General features: G+C 39.7%; 1 protein-coding gene across 2 annotated transcripts in view; it reads right to left on the reverse strand.

Moving 5' to 3' along the window:
* Positions 1-7,656: 7,656 nt before the first annotated feature.
* The window catches only part of Fcrla (Fc receptor like A), a 31,213-nt gene continuing 16,447 nt past the window's right edge, over positions 7,657-22,422 (reverse strand). The window contains exons 1-5 of one of the 2 annotated variants that reach the window (XM_047516509.1): positions 14,991-15,090; positions 11,592-11,744; positions 10,853-11,119; positions 9,664-9,948; positions 7,657-8,824 (exon numbers count right to left, since the gene is read on the reverse strand). In XM_047516509.1, the coding sequence (XP_047372465.1) occupies positions 8,541-8,824; positions 9,664-9,948; positions 10,853-11,119; positions 11,592-11,744; positions 14,991-15,069 (1,068 nt within the window). In that variant the 5' untranslated portion in view covers positions 15,070-15,090 and the 3' untranslated portion in view covers positions 7,657-8,540. Of the gene's footprint in view, positions 8,825-9,663; positions 9,949-10,852; positions 11,120-11,591; positions 11,745-14,990; positions 15,091-22,422 lie in introns of those variants that run through there. The other variant, XM_047516498.1, reaches the window with a different exon arrangement.

A 22,422-nucleotide genomic window follows, 5' to 3' on the forward strand; every position in this document is an offset into this window, starting at 1 on the left:
GTGAATGACCACTGAGTACTAGAAGACACCACTGTTTTTTCCACCCATTCCTAGTTCCCGAAGTTGGTGAACTAAAAAGAGCAGGAGACAGGGTGAAAATGTGTCACCCTCCACCCTCAAGTATCCCAAGCATCAAGTGTTGTCTGTCTCATCTATTACCTTAGTAACCACTTCCCAGCTCAGGCCAACCCTGACTTCTGTATAGAGGGCATGCAGAACTTGGACCCTCTATAGCACAAGAGAGTCTCAGAACTTCAGGTTCCAGCAGGTAACCCTGACATCTTCAGACTCCAATCAACATTCCACTCTGTTCCACCTTCTCTCCACCAGTCAACCCTATAATCTTCAATTGAAGAAGACACAGTCTCATGTCCACAAGGTTCACCTAGAGCTTTTTTTGGCTCTCACTTGGATGTCAAACATTGGTAAAAAGTCTAGAGAGGTCAATGTTCAGTCCCCTGCACCAGAACTGGCATTTTCCTACTAATGAGTAGATTTACCAACCACTCTCCAATGCCCCTGCCATCCAGTTCCCCAAAGACAGAAGTGTCATGTGTTTTCCCTTCCTCCCTTCCTAAAAACTTAAACCCTCAGAAATTAGGAAACTCTTCTTTTCTACTCACCCTAATGACCTCACCTTATGGTACCTCCTCTTATTTGTTCCTTCTTTCCTTCCACTGCAACCCTCCCCAACCACGTCTCAGTCCCAGGACTCCTGCAGCAGAGAAGTCACTGTATCAAACCTTTAGAAGTTTCTCAGGTCCAACCTCCTGGCTCTACTTCTTGTGCTCTCTGAGCCATGTGACCATACCTGAGCAATGAGGAACCTGAATTTTCATGTAAATACTTAATGAAGTTTCCAACCTGATAGTATATCTGCTTAGACTCTCTCCTTCCCTCAACTATGGCTGTTTAGAAGGAGGGCACCTCCTTCTCTTGAAACTCTGGCAGGAAATATATCAGTTATCAGACATTGTTACCTCTCATTAAGATAGCCTCCTCCTCCTTTTTTCCCTATATTTTTACTGGTGCATTATAATATAATATAATGTAATATAATATAATATAATAGTGTGATTCATTGTTACGTACTGGTACATGCACATAACTTATCCTCCTCTTTTGTTGATGTCCAAAGTTCCACTCTGAAAATTCCCTAATATTTTTGCCTAATGTGCCATTCCTTGTTAAAAAATGCAAATATATCTTAGGGTTTGTCCATTTAAATTGTGCTGGTTACTTCATATCCTGCTTTGGGAATCAGTTTTGATTAAAAAAAAAAAAAAGATAGTCATGTAGGCCTGAAAAGTAGAGAAATATTAGAAAGGTACCTAGGAGTAAGGTAGGGAGAGAAGAATAGATACTGGGAACAGAGATGATCAACTGCATATTATGAGTGCCCAGACTGGGCAATGCTTCTGTGCTTCCCCCACATCCTGCTTGGCTCTTCATCTTGGGGCTAGGCTGGGGACTCCTCACATCATCCACACAGCCTACCCAGAGTTCTAACTTCTGCCAACAGGCCACTTCCTGTATAATAAGAATGCAATGCAACTGGCCAGGGTGCAGTGGCACATGCCTGTGATCCCAAGCAACTCAGGAGACTGAGGCAGGGGGATCACAAATTCAAGACCAGCTTGGGAAATGTAGCGAGACTAAGTCTCAAAATAAAACAACAAAAAAAAATTTTTTTAAGAGTTAGGAATGTAACTCAGTGGTAAAATGCCCCTGGGTTCAATCTCCAGTACTGTGAAAAAAAAAAAAAAAAGAATTAATAAAAAATTTAAAAATACAAGGCAGCTATTAGTCATCTTCTTGTTCTGTATAGTGGACTCTAATTTGGCTCCTCATTACCTAGAACACAGGTCTAGGTCCTTTTCCTGAATTCACAAGAAACCAGACTATACCCAAAATTTATGAGCTACTTAGTCTTTCCTGAAAATCTCAGAAATCAACTGTAATCAGAAATCACATCATACAGGGCTCAAAATTCGACTCAGAAAATTTCCTGCCCATAGGATATTTCAAACAAGCATGCATGGATATGGCATGGTGGGTCTCAGCATCTGGTGTACCCACAGGACACTAATTAAAAATAATGATAATAAACTGTAAATGAATTGAAGAGAGATAGGTGGAGTGAAAGGAGATGCAGGGTGACGGGAGGGTGGAAGAAGTGGTTGGAGAAGTGCTGGGGATTGAATTGCTGCCGGTTGAGTTCCATGCCTTTGTGATAATGTGTCAGGGTGTATCCTGGTGTTGTAAGTAAATGAAAAGAGTTTTTTTTTTTTTTTTAAATTAATTAATTAATTTAAAAATAAAAAATTCTGATCAATATTTATTTATTTAATTTATTTTTTGACACTGGGATTGATCTCACGGGCACTTGACCACTGAACCACATTCCCAGTTCTTTTTTGTATTTTATTTAGAGTTGCTTAACACCTTACTTTTGCTGAGGCTGGCTTTGAACTTGTGATCCTTCTACTTCAGTCTCCAGAGCCACTGGGATTACAGACATGCACCACCGTGTCTGACCCTTTTCATTTTTTATTTTGAGTCATGGTCTTGCTAAGTTGTAGAGGCTGGCCTTGAATTTGTGTTCCTCTTGCCTTGATCCTCCTGCCTCTGTCTCTGGAGTTACTGGAATTGTAGGCATGCACCACATGCCAGGTTCCAGCACAACATTCCTTTAGTCTAGGCTCTTCTCTGAATTTTCTCCAGATTGGATCTTTTTCTCTATCTAGGACTTCCCACTGCACCAGAATTTTGGTTCTTACTCCTTTATTACACAGAGAAATTTAGCCATTATTATACTTGAGCAATTCTTTGAAGCCTTTGGCAACATAACTTCAGGACAAGATGTGCCATCATTTAATTTTGGGGGATACTGGGTGGTAAAGAGGCTCTTTACCATGGAGTTACACCCACAGCTCTTTTTATTGTTTATTTTGAGACAGGGTCTCACCAAGTTGCTTACGGTCTCACTAAATTGCTGAGGCTGTCCTGGAACTTGCAATCCTTTGTCTCAACCTCCAAAACTACTGGGATTAAAGGCATTTGCCATGGTGCCTGACCCCACGGAGGTCTTTTAGGAAGGATTATTATCACCCCCATTTTACATATGAGGAGACCAAGATGCTAGAACTGAAATTTAAATAGAAGTCTGTCTCACTCCAAAATCTGTTCTCTTATATCTCTTTTTTTTTTTTGGGTGGGGGGTTGGGTACTGGGGATTGAACTCAGGGGCACTTGACCACTGAGCCACATCCCCATCCCAAGCCCTATTTTGTATTTTATTTAGACACAGGATCTCACTGAGTTGCTTAGCGCCTCATTTTCGCTGAGGCTGGCTTTGAACTTGTGATCCTCTTGCCTCAGCCTCCAGAGTTGCTGGGATTACAGGCATGAGCCACATATTCCAAAAGGTTTCCACTCCATTGCCCTTGTCCATTCTCCTAAAACCCTGATTGCTGATCAACTCTCAGCTGCCACAAACAATGCCACATTGAACTTCTTGGTGCATATTGTGAGGGCTGAATGAACCACTACACCTAATCAGCTTAGAACAGGGCTAGCACATAAGAGGCTTCCTCTAAGTCAGTATTGATGAGGCTATGATGCTCCCTGTAGAGCAGCTGATATATTTCTATAGGATGCATACCTGGGAGTAAGAAGGCAGGAATTTCTTTTTCTTGCTCCCTGCTGTATCACTGTTTTAATCAGCTTCTTTGCTGCTGTGATTAAAAGACCTGATGGAAACAATTTTAGAGGAGGAAAAGCTTATTTGGGGGCTCACCATTTTAGAGGTCTTATTCCATAGACAGCAGGCTCCATTCCTCAGGGCTCTGGGTGAGGCAAAACATCATGGTGGAAGAGTATGGTGGAGGGAAGCAGCTCACATGAGCAGAGAGAGACTCCACTCACCTGATAAAAAAAATGTACCCCAAAGGCACGCCTCCAGGGACACACCTCCTCCAGTCACACCCTAACCCGTTAAGACTCTCATAACCCAATCATTTCTTCTGTAAACCTTCTTGCATTGTCTCACACATAAACTTTTGGGGGACAACTCACATCCATACCATAATAATCACCAAGAATAGTGATAGTACATAGCACATGCTGAGTAAATGTTTGTGGGTCAAATAAAGAAAGAGACTAAATACTATGAGATTACTCTCAAAATGTTTGCATTAGTGCATACTCCTATTAAGGGTTTACAGTGTTTCTACTCCTTCTTGCCATCAACATTTGGTATGTATGTATGAATGTATGTATGTACGTTTATATGTATTTTTGCAGTACTGGGAATTGAATCCAGGCATGCTCTACCACTGAGCTATATCCACAGTTCTTTTCCTTTTTAATTTTGAGACAGGGTCTCACTAAGTTGCCCATGCTGACCTTGAACTTGTCATACTCCTGCCTCGGCCTCCTGTGTAAGGGGAATTATAGGCATGTGTCCCCTGTGCCAGGCAACATTTGGTATTTCTTAACTTTTTAACTTTGCCAAACAAGTTTTTATTTTTCCAAATACAGATGTTTTAAAAATTGTTATTCTTTTTTTAAAATTTATTTTTATTGTAAACAAATGGAATATATGTTTCTGTTTGTACATGGAGTAACAGCATACCATTTGCATATTCATACTTTTACATAGAGTAATGATGTTTGATTCATTCCGTTATTTTTTCCTTCCCCCCACCCCTCCCACCTCTCTTTTCCCTCTATACAGTCCCTCCTTCCTCCATTCTTGCCCCCCTCCCACCCCCCATTACGTGTCATCATCCACTTATCAGTGAGATCATTCACATCTTTTGGATTTTTGAGATTGGCTTATCTCACTTAACATGATATTCTCCAATTTCATCCATTTGCCTGCAAATGCCATAATTTTATTATTCTTTATGACTGAGTAATATTCCATTGTGTATATATACCACAGTTTCTTTATCCATTCATCAATTGAAGGGCATCTAGGTTGGTTCCATAGTCTGGTTATTGTGAATTGAGCAGCTATGAACATTGATGTGGCTGTATCTCTGTAGTTTGCTGATTTTAAGTCCTTTGGGTATAGGCCGAGGAGTGGGATAGCTGGGTCAAATGGTAGGTCCATTCCAAGTTTTCTAAGGAATCTCCACACTGCTTGTTATTCTTAAATATAAACTTTTCCATAAGAGAAAGGCATTTTAATACCAAATAAATATAAAGGACAATTTTAGATTAAAGAGCAGAGCATTTCTTAAAATTGAAAAACTTTACCTTTATGAAAAATTCACACATGGCGAGTGAAAACTAACAGTATTTGCCTGAAGGGACTCTTGCAGGAGGACAGCACTGTGCAACTCTATATTCCTAAGAATTCCCACTTGTTCACTCAAAAAGGGGAGAGTTGTCACCAATAGGGAAGAAAAACTTTAAGGGAGCAAAGCAGGGATGAGGCCTATCCTGACACACACACTGTTTAAATTTCCCTTGTGATTCTAGCAGTTCATTTTGTTGCTTTCCTGTCCTCTTCTAAGTTATAACTAAACCTAAGTTTTTCTATGTTGGGCTCCTGGGCTGGGCACAGAGAGTTTTTTGTCTAGAAGAACATTATTACTCCATTTTGGGTCACCCAGACCCGTAGATTCTTCCTGTTAATGTCTCTTGAATCATTATTTTCTTCTGCTTCTGTACCCACCCAAAGCTCTGAGAGCAATAGCCTTCAAACTGGACCCTGAACTAGAATTTATACCTTGCCACTTCCTTTTCTCTTGCCATATCCCAGGAATATAATAAAATTAGAGATTTTGAGAAGGAAGACAACTGAAATATACTTCTGCATGTTACTGGTGTATCTGTCTACCTTTTCCAGTAGACTTGGGAAGATGAGGGTGGTTGTCAGAGGAACCAACATTGTTATTAAAGTGTTAGAACTTTCAGTTCTACCTCCTGACCTCTAGGAAAAGAGGAACTGGAGATTGATCTAGTCACCAGTGACTACGAAGAGATGCTAGGAATGTGGTGCACCAGAGAGGATGAGGAAGCTCTGCACGCACATTCCCTCTCTTGTTTCCCTAAATATCTTCCATTGGCTGTTAAGTTAACATGTACAATTGGATGAGGAATACAGAAGTGAAACTCATCTTAGTCAGCTGTATGCATTTCCCACCCTCACCAAACTCTGATAGCTCTTATTATCTGTAAGTGAATTCTCTGTTTAACATGAGCTTACAGGATGCATTCATAAAAATAGGAGCATTAACTGAAATCATCTCCTTGTAGAATGATTATGACATAGTATATCTTTGGAAATATGCCCAGTATATTGACAGTTGAGCTTCCATTTCTTTTTTACATCTGCCAAAATCATGACATTTCTCTGGTAATTTCTTGGAATCCCACTCATACACACAATTGTTAATTAACCCTCTCAGACTATAGTGGTATTTTGGACCTCCACCAATTCCCAACTGCCTCCTGATCTTTCCCCTTGAAAATGCTAGGAACCATCATAAATCATTAGCATGATTCTATTCCTTTGTTTCTCTGTGGTATAATCTAGAAGGATCATGTGCATGTATTTTGTAAATTGTTGTAGGTTAAAACAGTACAGAATTAATGGCACAAAGAAAATCTACAGTGGAAAATTTCATACCACCTAATTCAGGACAACAGGATACAATGAATTAGAACAAATTAAAAAAATTAAAATCAAAAAGATAGATTCATTGGCAGAGGCCATTTTAACATTGTGTGCTAACTCATTGACCAAAGGTTACTATAGAATCTGCCAGGCTAGCTCTCATTGGTTGAGAATGTAAAATAGTAGTCTAAGCATAGAAAAAATATTAATATGGTGCCAAATAGATTTATACATATTTAAAAAAATATTTCAGAGATAACTGGGCGCTATGGCACATGCTTGTAATCCCAGTCACTCAGGAGGCTGAGGCAGGAGGATCACAAATTTAAGGCCAGTCTCAGCAACTTAGTGAGGCTCTATCTCAAAATAAATAAATAAAGACATAAATAAATAAATAGGACTGGAGATGTGGCTCAGTGGTAAAGTGCCCCTGGGTCTAATTCCCAGTACCAAGTATATATATTATATATATCAGAGATAAATGAATTAAAACAATTGATAATCTAGCAATGCTATGCAGTTTATCCTTGATCATATATTTCTGAACCCACAAGATTCCATAGGAAAATTCAAAATACTCTGTTCCAATTGTATTATGACTGTAAGTGTAACTACTGCTCCACCGAAGTCTAATCCCTCTGTAGACTGAAACACTATCTTGAATATGTTTTTTTTTTTTTTTTGGTTTGGTATCAGGGATTGGACCCAGGGGTGCTCAACCACTGTGTCACATTCCTAGTCATTTTTATTTTCTATTTTGCGAGTGACTCGCTAAATTACTTAGGGCCTCGATAAATTGCTGAGGCCGGCTTTGAACTTGCAATTCTCCTGCCTCAGCCTCCTGAGTTGCTGGGATTACAGACATGGGTCATTGTACCCAGTCTGAGTATTCCTAATATAGTATAAATTCAGGCATGTAGCAGAGGTCAATGCTTTAGTTTGATTGGGATGTTAAAATAAAATACAATAAACCAAGTAGCTTATAAACAACAGAAATTTATTCTCACAGTTCTGGAGACTGGGAAGTCCAAGCTTAAGGCAAGCAAACAGATAGCATCTGGTAAGGGTTCACTTTCTGATCATAAACAGCACTTTTTGATGTGTCCTCATGTGGCAAAAGGGCAAGCTAGTTCTGTAGGGTCTCTTTTAAAAAGGATTTAGTCCCAATTGCAAGGGTTCTATCCTCATTACCTAATCATCTCCCAGTGGTCCCTTTTCCAATACTATCTCCTTAGGGATTAGGATTTCAACATATAAATTTGGGGGCAAATAAGCATTCAGACCATAGCACCAACTAAACAGTAGCATGTAATTAATACTTGCTTTAGGAGGTTGGGAGGGGAGGATAATTAGAAGGGGGAAAGTCTCACTCCCGAGTCTAACATCTGACTATCATTAGGCTGAGGTTTGTCAACTTTGGCACTATTGGCAGTTTGGGACAGATAATCTTTTGTTGGGAGGGAGAGGAAATCCTGTGCATTATAGGATGGTTAGCAGCATCTTGACTTCTCCATACTAGAAGCCAGTAGCACACACCTTACTTTTGCCCTGGGTGAGGACAAAAAGGTCAAGGGGACAAAATTGCCCCCTTTGAAATTGCTGTATAAAACCCACTTCCATTCTTTCTCTGCAGGTCACCAGATTCTGGTCTGGAGAAGAGAAAGAAATTCCTGACCCAGAGAGAACACAATGATGGTGTCATGTTATAAGAGAATAAACAATTATAGCTAAACTTCACTTATTGCTTCATATAAATGTATTTATATGCCCCTAACTGCATTGTTCTTATAAGACACTGGGGACAACTCATAAAACTATTTATGCATGTGTGCAGAACAGAAAGACGAAAGTAGAAGAAGTTGGATTTATTGGGGGTGGGTGAGCCATATCATGAATGAATAGCGCACTTTCATTTGACAGGAAACTTTGTGGTCTTAGGCTTCAGGTGGCCAGACAAGTCCCTCAGCTCTATGACCAGGTGACCAAGGAGACCTCTTACATCCTGCATGAGTTTGAGAAGAATGCTCATTTGGTGATGCAGGTGGGGATCTGGAGAGGAGAAGCCTGGATGCTCAGAAGAAGGGGTAGATAGTGGAGGTGGAGGCCCAGGGGGCTCAGTAGAAGTAGATTCTGGAGCAGCTGGTTTCTGAGAAGCTGGATTCAAGGTGGAAGATGTGGCAGATCTGGAGGGACCTGAATTATAGGGCAGAAGGCACATACAAGAATTAAAACTAGACCTAATGTCATAGTAGTCTTTTTCATTCTCTGAAATGGTTATCAGAAATCTCAGTGACAACAGGGATTTGAGGACTCTAGTATCCCTCCTAATCCAAATTTTAATCTAAAGATTGGCTATCTGTGTCCAAACATCTTTAGTAACGAGGCCTCATCATTAGATAGACTATTAACCAATGTTTCCTTATTTAAGGCAGAATCTAATTCCCTGAAGCATGGGTATGGTAAACAATCCTAAGCAATCTGTTTATTATGTATGACGTTAGTCTAAGTCTTCATTCTTGGTCCAGCTGTTTAGCTCTTCAAGGACATCTGTGCTGGTCCCCTAAGCCACCTTCTCTTTTGGATGAGTATCACCAGTTCCTTCTATTATTTTTCATCTCACATGGCTTCAAGCTTCTTCATCTCACTGGACAACTCCTCTGATTGTATTTCAGGTCAAGTACAGTTTTCTTAATGGTAGCTCCCAGATTTTAACCTGGACTTCATCCCTCATTGTAAATGGTATCCTCATTCTAGAGATTATATTCCTGTAAATGCCCAGAGATGATATAAGGAAACTAAGTTCTATGGGGCAGTGCACACAGGTCCTAGTTTGGTGCAATTGGCACCATGGTTTGAGGGAGAAGTTCTCCATTTGTGCTTTCTTCCATTATCAGGCACTCTGGTTTATTGTTCCCATCTCTTCTATGTCCCTTCTTCACCTTCCTACACTGAACACCAGCCCTTGGATCCAGTCATCCTGTACTCATTTCCCTGTTTTCACATACAAACCAAAGAGACCCATACACACTTACCCTGCACCCTGATCTCTAGCTGGGGACTCTGTTTCCAAACTTGTCCATCTTCAGTAGCTGCCTCACACCAGTAGAACCCAGAGTGCTCTACTGAGGCTGTAGGGACCTGAAATTCTGAGGAGAGGTCCCTGCTGCGCATTGTTCTTCCATCCTTGTAAAAGGAGAAGAGGAGATGGGTGGCTGACCTCTGCAGGGGCAGCTTTGTCTGACAGCTCAAAGTCACGGGGCTTCCCTCTTGGGGTTCAGCTGAGGGTGAGGCTCTGAGAACTGGGGCTGTAAACAGTTCTGAGGGAAAGGTAGGCAAGAAAGAAGAACTCAGTCATTCTTATTCAAGTAGAACCATGAGGGGCAAAGCAACCAGATCATAAGTCCTTTTCTCCTTTTTCATCAAAAATGGGCATTTTTAGAAAGATTTCACTTGAACTTTTTTAAAAAATATTTTCAGTTGTAGATGGACACAATACCGTTATTTTATTAATTTGACTTTATTTATTTGAGGACTGAACCCAGTGCCTCACACATGTGAGGCAAGTGTTTCACCACTGAGATACAACCCCAGCCCTCCACTTGAACTTTTGTTTTGTTTTTGCAGTACTGGTGATTGAAACCAGAGCCTATAACTAGACAAGTGCTCTCTCTACCACTGAACTATATCCCAGAGCTTTTTAAAATTTTATTTTGAGTCTGGGTCTTGCTAAATTGCCCTGGTTGGCCTCAATCTTGTGATCCTCTTGCCTCAGCCTCTTTATTTATTTATTTTTTTGCTCTATTTAGTTTTACATGATAGTTGAATGCATTTATACCTTATGAGTACCTGGGATTACAGGGGTGTGTCACTACACCCAATCCCATTTGACCTTTTCGAGTTCTCTCACTCTCTCTTCAACTAGACAAAACTAGAAAAGATCCAGAGATGGGATAATGGGACAACAGTCCAGACACCCAATCTACAAATACCAGAAAGCATAGATCTGGGTGGTAGGAAACACTGAACTCTGGGTAGGGTTGACGATTTTAAAAGACAATGCTGCAATATTGACCCTCCTGAAACTTAAATTGGGCATTTGCCAGCAACCTGTTCCTCAAGGCTTTAATAATCTTTCCACCTCCACACCAAAGAAAAACTATTTTGGGCTCCCTGTCCCTTCACACTTGATTCTGCCAAAGCAATGCTACCTCTGGCTCTTACCTTGGACTGTGATAGCCAGAGTAGATGCTGTTTCTGGGCTCCCTGGACCAGGGCTTCTAAAGATGGCACTGCAATGGTAATGCCCGCTGTCTGCCTCTTGTACCACAGCAATGGAGAATTCCCTGTTTGGTCCAGGGGGACCCAGGGCTGAACCATCTCGGTAGAAGGTGATCTGAGTCAGTGGCCAGTCTTGCCAGGCTCGGCAGCGCAGAACCAGTGGATCTCCTTCAAATATGGGTGCAGCTGGACCTTGGAGGATCAACCAGTCTGGCCCAGAAGAAGAACTGAGTGTCACCCACTATCTCACTTGAGAATATCTCCAGTGTTGCCCACAACAGACTCCCTAAACTTTCTTTGAGGGCCCATTCATATAAATTCTCACCCCTTAATACCCTCCTGTAATGCTTCTGCCAAATTGTCCTAGTAATGGGAGACCCTTTTCTCTGTCCCTGGGACCCCCTACTCCCAGACTGTACTCGTAACTGTGGAACATATTTTTGCCTCCAGTTTGAAACTTCCAGTTATGGATTTCTCACCACATCACCTTAACCTATCTCTTACCTCCATGATAGACTTAGTGTGAGACAACTTCTCTAAGGCCTAGAACTGAGAATCTCCTGGCTTCTGAAGATGGATCCTCAACCTATGGTCAGTTTCCTGAGTGGGTCACTTTTCTGAGTGGGCTGTGGAACTAAAAGAAGGGGTTTGGGACATTGGTCAGGCCTTCCCAGGACCTCACCATAGGACACAATCAGATGGAAGGGTTCACTGAAAGTGTAGCCTTTGATCTGGAAGTCAGTTTCCCTTGGGTCATTCAAGTCATCATCCATGTGGCAGTCACTCTCTTCAGTGCTGACAGCTCCTTCACACCGCAGAGTCTCAAAACTGGCAGCTGAAAAGGGTATGTCCCAGAGAGAACCAAAAATTGATGGCGACTTAGAGAAAGGGAACAGGAAATTGCCCTCCACTAGAGTTCCTCCTCTCTCCTGAGGCAATCATCCTTTTCAGAATGAGAATAGGAAATAACAAAATCTTTTTTCCAAGAAACTCTCATGGGGGTCTCTTGGATGAATGGTTTTGACCTTGGTTCACTGGTATCCACGTGCTCTCAGTGAATGGACTGTGGCATGGGGAAGAGGGAAGGGAGAGAATGAAAGGACGGTGAACCCACCAGCCTGGCATCCACCTGTTGGTGCAGGAAATCAGAGACCAAAGACAACCATGACCCCAGAGCAGGCAGGCACACGACAAGAGGGAAAGATGAACATCAGATTCTGACACTCACTGGGTATTTGCCATTTGCCACTCACCGCTGGCAATTTTGTGTATTATTTTATTTACTTGTCACAAACTTTCCAGATATGTGACTTCATCTCCATTTTATAAGTTTTTCAAAAAACAAGTTTTGAAAAGCAAATTAATACACCCTGAGTTTTAAAAGAGAGTAAAGAATAGAGCAAGAAAGTCAGGCATGTCTGAGTTCAAACTTAGTGTTCTTTTTACTTCATTGTGCAGACATGGTCTAATTCAGTCCTCAGACTTCCCCTGGGGACTTTCATCCATATTACCATCTTCTCAAAATACACTTGGTTCTTCAACCTAGATATGCTACCTATGAAAGAGTTTTCAGTACCTAGCAATGTCTCTCTTCCCACCTTGCTCAGGACTTCATTTGTTCTGTCATCTCTACTTTAATAATCTATGCCTCTTAAACTTTCCCTAGCAATGGTAGAGTTCTTTCTCTCTCCTCCCCTCCACCCTGATCCCCTATTGCCAGACAATACTGGTAACTGGGACAATTCTTTGCCTCCAGGTTGAAACTTAGAGTTATAGATTTCTCACCACATTTCCTTGACCTATCTCTTACTTCCATGATTGACCCACGCAAGGTAAATGCTATTTCTTCCAACTCTGAGACTTCTTGTCTTTCTTAGTCTCGCTCTCCCTCTTCCTGCCATGTGGCCATTCATACATGCTCACTTCTTTACTCCATCCTTTGCTGTCCCTTTTGTCTTTGTTCTTTTCCACTCCCAATGACCCATGATTCTTCTTTGATATTGTAACTCCCTTATCAAGGCTCCTCTCTATTTCCCTGTTCTCATCATATCAGAACTAGGAGTTTTCTTCACATCCTCCTCAACACCCTTCACTACTCTGCTACCTCTTTTCAGTTCCTCCCCTGTCGCTCCACTGAACTCAGCCTTCTCTCCTTTTATCCATTAAAAAAAAAAAAATCTTGTTGGGTTACCAGGCATTTTCACTCAGTAAATCTTATGTGGCAACAAGTATTATCATTCTCACTTTAGAAATTAGAAAACTGAATTCAGAGGTATAAAAAGGGGCTTTTTCAAAGTGATGTAGAGCTAGCTACTAACTAAAAGAAGAGCTTGATCCCAAATCTGAACTTCTTGTCACAAAACAAAAACAAAAAGAATATTGTCTCTGCCCCACAAATAGCTCTTAGTACAGTGGGAGACACAGGGATATGAAAAGATTATTTTAGCAAGAGGAAGAGAGTAATAAGAAAGAGTCCAGGCAGCCATCAGGATGGAAAGGAGGACTCAAGAAAAGCTTCTTGGAGAAAATGTGACCAAGACTGTCCTTCAGGATATCTACAAGTTTGTAAAGGTGGAGCTGACCAGGGGGCCATTGAGCGAGTTCATTTCAGGCAAAGACAGCAGTATCTGCTAAGCAAAACCCTGGAGACAGTAAAGAGTCTGGGTGTGCATGTATAAATATGTCAAGAGGGATTTATCAGAGCGTAAATTGTGAGACTTAGAGGGTGACTGTAGAGGCTGAAGAGTCTGAACATGTGCCAGTTTTGGGTGGACTTCATGTGCCATGACAAGAAGTTTAGGCTGACGGATTTTAATTTTAGAAGCCTCTGTGGCTGCAGGGTGCAGAATTGAAGGACACAAGGCTGAGTGAGACAAGATTGTTAGGAATTTATTATAATAGCTCATGTTATATATAATGAGGGCTTGTCCTAGGACAGAATTAGTAATGTTTCAGGGAAGGAACTGACTCTAAGAACAACTTAGGAGGTAAAATTTGTCAAATTTGATGATTGATCAGATAAAAAGAAGGCAAAGAAGGAAGAGTTCCAGGTTGTCTCTTGGATTTCAGGCTTGGAGATCAAAGTGAATGCTGGCCATTAACTGAAGTCAGAAAGAGTGAAACAATGAGTTAGAAGAAGTGGGGGTCAGGAGGACAGATGTATTCATCTCTAGCTACCTCTGGGACACATAAGTAAGTGTGTCTTGTATGAAGATTGATATTTGAATGTGAAGATCAAAAGCATTAGTGTTGAAGATCTGATTTGGAACTCTTAAATATACAGTTATTATGGAAAAAGTTATGCAGACAACAGGCTCATGAAGGAGATTTCATAAAGAAAGAAGATTGGAGAGGCAAGGATGTAACTATAAGGAACATTCATGTTTAAGGGAAAGAAAAGAAAAGTTCCAGAGGGCCCAAAAGAAGTACATGAAGTACAAGGAGAAAATGGTGACTTGGAAGTCAGGGATGTAAGGAATGCAAGAAAGAATAAATGATCAACAGTACTCAGTGCAACAGAGAAGTCCATCAGGATAAGAATGGAAAAGTGTACAATGATATATTTGATATGGATGGAGATTATTGTGCCCTATGCAAAACTGATTCTAGTGGAAACCAAACTACAAGCATTGAAAAGTGAGTGAGACGTGAAGAAGCAGAAATAGCCAAGTGCAGACTATTCTTTAAAGAAAATTGTATCGGAAAAGAATTGAAATTGTATCTAGAGAAGACATTGTAGTCATAAGGAAAAGACCTGAAGATTTTTATATTCAGAAAGAACCATTCAGTCCTACACACCAAACTCTCGCTCTCTCTCTCTCTCTCTCTCTCTCTCTCTCTCTCTCTCTCGTACTGGGGATTGAACCCAGGACCTGGCACATTTTCTAGGCAAATGCTCTGCCCCCTGAGCTATACCCCCAGCCCACACCAAACTCTCTTATACCCAGGCTTCTTATCCCACTTAACCAATTCTTTGGAGGACCAAAGTTGGTCCATGTTTCTTATGTTTATTTGTTTTGGGTCTTTTTCCAAAGTCAGGCATATCTCCATTCTCATACCAACATTCAAACATTTTACTTACCCACCAGCAAATTAGCTGCCCAGAGTACAACAGAGGGAATATAGAGGACCCAGGCCATGGGGACACAACCCAGCTTCATGGTGACTGCATTTAGGTCTCCTGCAACCTGAACACACTGATTTTCTTCAATATGAAACCTCTTGAATTAGAAAAAAGGAAGTAAATCTAACTGTCTCATCTCCATGCACCTGTTGTCAAGTTTGTGATTGACTTTCATCATTAGTATTTGGTCAGGTTATTTCTGGTGCCATTTGTATCATTAAGATTGTAGATAGATCATTACCCTATGTAAATGTATGATTACACAAATGGTGCACCTCTACTTCATGTACAACCAGAGAAACAAGTTTTACTCCATTTGTTTACAATAAAATAAATAAATGAAATAAAAATAAAAAAAAGATTTTGGATAAAATGATAGCATGCTCAATTGTTCAACATTCCTCCAAAGAGTTCAGAGACCTTTTAAAAAACATGTAATTATCTGTTAATCAAATGGCCTTCATGTACACTCTGGGAAAAGTCAATATAATAATCATTTATTTCACTGGTAAAACAACTGAGAATAGAGAGTGGAAAAATTGCTTGAAGAAAATCATTAGGAAATCAATGATATGAATTCAAGTCCCCTGTTTCAACCTTCTCCAAACCTTACGTGTTTCTAGTGACTAGAAGTAGCAAGAGAGAGGAAAAATGATTGGTAATGGCACCAAGGCAGGTATCAGATTAATCCTTAGTAGGCTCTGACCCATCCAAAGCCCAAACAAATTGGTACACAAATTTTTCTAGACTCATGTCTCAGTTCGCTGTTCCTGCAGTACAACATAGGCTGTTCAGTCTCAGTGGAAATCTGATTAAGACAAGGAAGAGTCCCCTGGGAAAGAGCAAAGGAAAAAAGAAAATCAATTTCCAGAGGCCCCAGAAACAAGCCCAAGGCTCAGGCTCATAGCCAAAGCTCAAGCCACTGATCCTGAGGAAATTAGAGACAGGAGACATCTGATAGCTTGAGAAACTTAAGACTCCGGAATAAGGGCAATATGAAGGTTACAGCATCCCTCTTTGGCTCTAGGTGGCCATATATGGGAATCATCATCCCTGCCTACAAATGTTTGCTGTTTGATTGAGACCTTCTCAATGGCAGAGCCCACTCCTCTTTTCATAGGACTACATTCTTCCCCATTCCAGCTCATAACATGCACTAGGGCCCCATAGGTTATTCAGAAATGAGATAAACCATCAGAAACGGGGAAAGGCAGTCTCACTTAAAGTCAAAAGGAGGGACAGCATGACCAATCAGTTGTGCAAAAGCCACAGATCAGAGCAGACACAAAAGCAACGTGGGTATGAGAGAGTAGATCTTTCTCAATCTAAAATAAGTATTTAGAATAAATTTTCCATTATCTGAGAAGCATATGTTTTTGTGCAGGTGGCCCCAGGGAGTTCAGAGGTGGTTGAATATGGGTGTGGGGAAAGGCAGTGAGGCAGTAAGCCTGGCAGCTGATGTGTGAAAGACCCAGAAGCCTCAAACAGGAAGAAAAATCTAACCAGTCCTAATAAAAATTCAATAAGCCAAATGTGTTTAGATGGACCCTAACAGTCCCATAGCACATAGACCTCAGGGACTTCCTTAAAATTGTGAAAATATTTTCTTTCTCAGGCTACCCCTTCTCCTTTACTGCCCTTCCCATAATGCCTTACCTAGATAGAGGCATCATCTAGGTACCCTATACCATATGCATCAGTTCTTGTGGGATCCCACTCTCAATGCAGAGGGCAAGGCCTCTGAAGATCTTGCTTGAAGATCTTCATAATCCTCACTAAACCACTGGGAAATTTAACTCCATTTAACTCTGATGAATAAACTATTTAGAAGAAGTGTAATTCCCTAGGTTAAAAAAATTGGAATGGCTGTGTACTTATGGAGACTAAGAGTCAATTATTATGTTCAAGCATTTTACAATCCCATCAGCAGTGCATAAGAATTCTAGTTGCTAGATAGTCCAACAGTCTTTGGTATGGTTAGTCTTTCTACTTTTAGCTATTCCAATGAGTGTATCCTGGCATCTCAACATGGTTTTAATTTGCATTTCTCTAATGACTAATGATGTTCATTATTTCATGTATTCATTTACTAACTTTATATATTCTGATGTACTATCAATTCAAATCTTTGGACTTTTAATAATTGGATTGTTTCTTATTATTGAGTTGTCAGAGTTGTCTTTTTAAAATTCCAGATACATGCTTGTCATTTGATGTGTTTTGCAAATATTTTCTCTCAAGTAGTGGCTTCTATTTTCAAGATCTTCCATGTTCTTGGATAGGCAGAATTAATATTGTCAAAATGGCCATACTACACCAAAAGTGCTATACAAATTCAATACAACTCCAATTAAAATCCCAATGATGTACCTCATAGAAATAGAGCAAGCAGTCATGAAATTCATTTGGAAGAATAAGAGACCCAGAATAGCTAAAGCAATCCTTAGCAGGAAGAATGAAGCAGGGGTATCACAATACCAGAACTTCAACTATACTACAGAACAATAGTAAAAAAAATGGCGTGGTATTGGCACCAAAACAGACAGGTAGATCAATGGTACAGAATAGAGGATACAGAGACAAACCCACATAAATACAGTTTTCTCATACTAGACAAAAATATGCGATGGAAAAAAGATAGCCTGTTCAACAAATGGTGCTGGGAAAACTGGAAATCCATATGCAGCAGATTGAAACTAAACCCCTATCTCTCACCCTGCACAAAACTCAACTCAAAATGGATCAAGGACCTTGGAATCAGACTAGAGACCCTGCAGATTATAGAATACAAAGTAGGTCCAAATCTTCATCATGTTGGCTTAGGATCAGATTTCCTTAACATGACTCCCAAAGCACAAGAAATAAAAACAGGAATCAATAATTGTGATAGATTCAAACTAAAAAGCTTTTTCTCAGCAAAGGAAACTATCAGCAATGTGAAGAGAGAGCCTAAAGAGTGGGAGAAAATCTTTGCCACACATACCTCAGATAGAGCATCAATCTCCAGAATCTATAAAGAACTCAAAAAACTTTACACCAAGAATACAAATAACCCAATCAACAAATGGGCTAAGGAAATGAGCAGACATTTCAAAGAATATCTATAAGCAATCAACAGATATATGAAAAAAATGTTCCACATCTCTAGTAATAAGAGAAATGCAAATCAAAACTACACTAAGATTCCATCTCACCCAATTAGAATGGCGATTATCAAGAATACAAGCAACAACATGTGTTGGCGAGGATGTGGGGAAAAAGGTACACTCATACATTGCTGGTGGGGTTGCAAATTAGTGCAGCCACTCTGGAAAGCAGTGTGGAGATTCCTTAGAAAACTTGGAATGGACCCACCATTTGACCCAGCTATCCCACTCCTTGGCCTATACCCAAAGGACTTACAATCAGCATACTACAGAGATACAGCCACATCAATGTTCATAGCTGCTCAATTCACAATAGCTGGATTGTGGAACCAACCTAGATGCCCTTCAATTGATGAATGGATAAAGAAACTGTGGTGTATATACACAATGGAATATTACTCAGCCATAAAGAAGAATAAAATTATGGCCTTTGCAGGCAAATGGATGAAGTTGGAGAATATCATGCTAAGTGAGATAAACCAATCCCAAAAAACCAAAGGCCAAATGATCTCTCTGATAAGTGAATGATGATACATAGTGGGGGGTAGGAGGGAGGCAAGAATGAAGGAAGGAAAGATTGTATAGAGGAAAAAGAGGGGTGGGAGGGATGGAAGGGGTTAGGGGAAGGAAAAATAACAGAATGAGACAAACATCATTACCCTATGTACATGAATGGTATGAATCTACTTCATGTACAACCAGAAAAACAAGTTGTAATCCATTTGCTTACAATGAATCAAAATAAATAAATTATTTAAAATTTTTAAAAAAAATTTCCAGATACATGCTTGTCATTTGATGTGTTTTGCAAATATTTTCTCTCAAGTAGTGGCTTCTATTTTAATTTTCTTTCTTTCTTTTTTACTGAGTTGCTTAGGGCCTCACTAAGTTGCTGAGGTGCTAAATTGCTGAGGCTGGCTTTGAACTCACCATCCTCCTGCCTCAGCCTTCCAAGCTGCTGGGATTACAGGTGTGTGCCACCACACCTGTTTATTGTTTTTTGAAAAGCAAACATTTAAAATTTTTGTTATTGTTTATTTTTGGTACTGGAATTGAACCCAGGGAAGCTTTACCACAGACCTATATCCTCAGTCCTTTATTTTATTTTTTAAATTCTGAGTGCAGTGGGGCATACCTGTAATCCCACCGGCTCAGGAGGCTGAGGTGGAAGGATCATGAGTTCAAAGTCAGCCTCAGCAACTTAGTGAGGCCCTAAACTAGGCAAGACCCTGTCTCTAAATAAAGTATTAAAAAAGGGCTGGGGATGTGGCTCAGTGGTTAAGTACTTCTAGTTTCAATCCCCATTACCAAAAATAAATAAATAATAAATAAATAAACAAACAAACAAATAAATAAATAAAATTCTGAGACAGGGTCTCTCTGAGTTGCCCATGCTGAACTACAACTTGAAATCCTCCTGCCTCAGTCTCCTGAATTGCTGGGATTGTGCCACCACACCCAGCTGAACATTTTAAGTTTTAATTTAATTTTTATGAAGTTCATCTTATCTATATTTTCCTTTATAATTTATGGGTTTTGTGTCCTATTTTAAAACATCTTTTTCCAAATCTAAGGTCACCCAGATTTTCTGCTGCTTTTTGTTTGTTTGTTCGTTTATTCAAACAGGACTAGCATTTACATATAAATGTATGGGGTCCATTTCAAGTTAATTTTTGTATATGGTGTGAGTTAAGGGTTGAGGTTTAATTTTTACATATGGCATGTTAACCAGTTTTCCATTACTGTGACAAAATACCTGAAATAATCAACTTAAAATGAGAAGAAGTTTATTTCGACTTATGGTTTCAGAGGTTGGTCCAGTTGGTTTGAGCCAGAGGAGGTAGCATAGCACCTCAGGGTGGGAGCACATACTTGGTTGAAGAGGCTTGTTCACTTCATGGTAGCCCAGAAGCAAAAGGGAAAGAGAAGGGACCAGAATCCCCAATAACCCCTTCAAAGGCATGACCCAGTGACCTAATTCCTTCAACTAAGCCCCACTTCTTAAAGGTTCTACCACTTCCCAACAGCACCATAGGCTAAGGACCCAGGCTTTAACACGTGGGCCTTTGAGGAACATTCCAGATCCAAATCATACCACATAGTCCAGCACCATTTGTTGAAAAGATTATATTGTCCTCACTGAAAATACACACTGCCTTGGCATATTTGTCAAAAACAATTGGGCATATGTATGATTCTATTTCTGAACTCTCTTGGACTTTGTTCTTCTTTTTCAAAATTTAAAAAGCTATTCTGTATACATTTTGTTTTACTATGTAAATATTTTTGCACACTCACATAAATTTCTATATCAGCATTCCAATACTCTTAAGAAGTCTGCTAGGACTTCGATCTATGATTAATTTGTAAAGCCATGTGCAGTGGCACATACCTGGAATCCCAGCAGCTCTGGAGGCTGAGACAGGAGAATTGTGAGTTCAAAGTCAGCCTCAGCAACTTAGCAAGGCCCTAAGAACTCAGAGATACCCTGTCTCTAAATAAAATATTAAAAAAAGGTCCGGAGCTATGACTCAGTGGTTAAGTGCTCCTGTGTTCAATCCCTGGTACCCCGCCACCAAAAAATTGGAGAAAATCGACATCTTAACAATACTAGACCTTCTGATCCATGAAAACAAATTATCTCTCCATTTATTAAAGTATTCCTTAATTTCTCTCAGCCATCTTCAGTAATTGGTCTTGCACATCTTTTGTCAAATTTGTCCCTAAATATTCTTGATGCTATAGTAATGTTATTTTAAAATACAGTTTTGATTATTCATCATTAGTATTTAGAAATACAATTGAGTTTTGTATATTGCTGTTGTAAGCTCGCTGTACTTACTAGTTGTAGAAGGGTTTTTGTTTGTTTTCATCAAAATAGATTTCTACAACAGAGGGTGAAAATAAGTAGTAGAGTGCATGTTATATGCATAAGGTCTGGAGTTCAATCCCCGGTGGAAAAAAATAATAATAAAATAGATGTCTTAGGATTTTCTGCATAGATTGTAATGTCATTTGCAAGTAAGAACAATTTTACTTTTTCCTTTCTAATTGGTACACTTTTAATTTTCTTTTGTTGTTTTATTGCACTGGCTAAAACTTTTAGCACCACATTCAATAAAAGTACTGAAAGCAGACTTATTTGCCTGTTTCCAATCTTAGGTAGAAAGCCTACTGTCTTTCACATAAGTTCGATGTCAAATATAAGTTTTTTTATATATGCCCTCTACCAGGTTAACAAAATTGCCTACTTTACTGAGAGTTTGTTTGTTTTCTTCTTTTTAAATCTGTTACTATGGGAAAAAAATACATTCATTGGTTTTCAAATTGTCCAACCTTGCATTGGTTAAGATGTGTTGACGTTTTTATACATTGAATTTGCTAAAACTGTGTTAAATTTTTTTGCATTTGTGTTCATAAGGTATATTGATATCTAAGTTGTATTTTTTAAGTGCCTTTGTCTGGAGGTCCAACATGGGAAGTATTCTTTCCTCTCTTATTTTTCTGGGAGACTTTGTGGAGAGTATTATTTATTCCTTAACTGTTGTTACAATTCAACTGTGATGTCATCTGGGTTTGAGTTTTCTTCATGAGAAAGTTTTGACAATAAATTCAAATTTCTTTAATATAAAAGACTATTCAATTTATCCCTTTCTTTGGTTGAGCAGTTCATACTCAGAAACTGCAAGTAAAAAGGACTTTATTTGGGGTCCTAGGATTGCAATTAGGGAGACGAGGTTCAGATATCTCTGAATCAGTATTCTAAGGAAGACAGGAAATGTGGTAGATTATACAAACTATTGAATATTAAGAAGTAATGGAGGTTATGTACACAATAAAAGATAAGAAAGTATAAACAGAATGGAAATGTCCATCAAGCAAAAATCCAATGACCTCTTGATATGCATTTTAAGTCTCTGGGCACAATGTTATTTGTCCACCCAGTCATTCCACATGCCTGAAATTAAAGGTAGAGGTGGGCTAGAGTTGTAGCTTGGTAGAACACTTGCCTTGCATTAAGTGAGGCCATAGGTTCTATCCCCAATGTGACAAAACAAAAAAAAGATCAGGAGGCAGGGGAGGGAGGTAATACAAATTCACTTAAGGTCTGCTTCCAGAATGGCTTCTTGGATCCATTTTGAGAAACTCTTTCAGATATAGCTTTCATTAGAAATTTCTTTTGATAAAAGAAAAATTCTGAGAGATGTCCTAAATTTAATTATGTAAATGGTGGTGGTGGGGAG

The sequence above is a fragment of the Sciurus carolinensis genome, chromosome 1 (genome assembly GCF_902686445.1).
Source record: "Sciurus carolinensis chromosome 1, mSciCar1.2, whole genome shotgun sequence".
Taxonomy (NCBI): domain Eukaryota; kingdom Metazoa; phylum Chordata; class Mammalia; order Rodentia; family Sciuridae; genus Sciurus; species Sciurus carolinensis.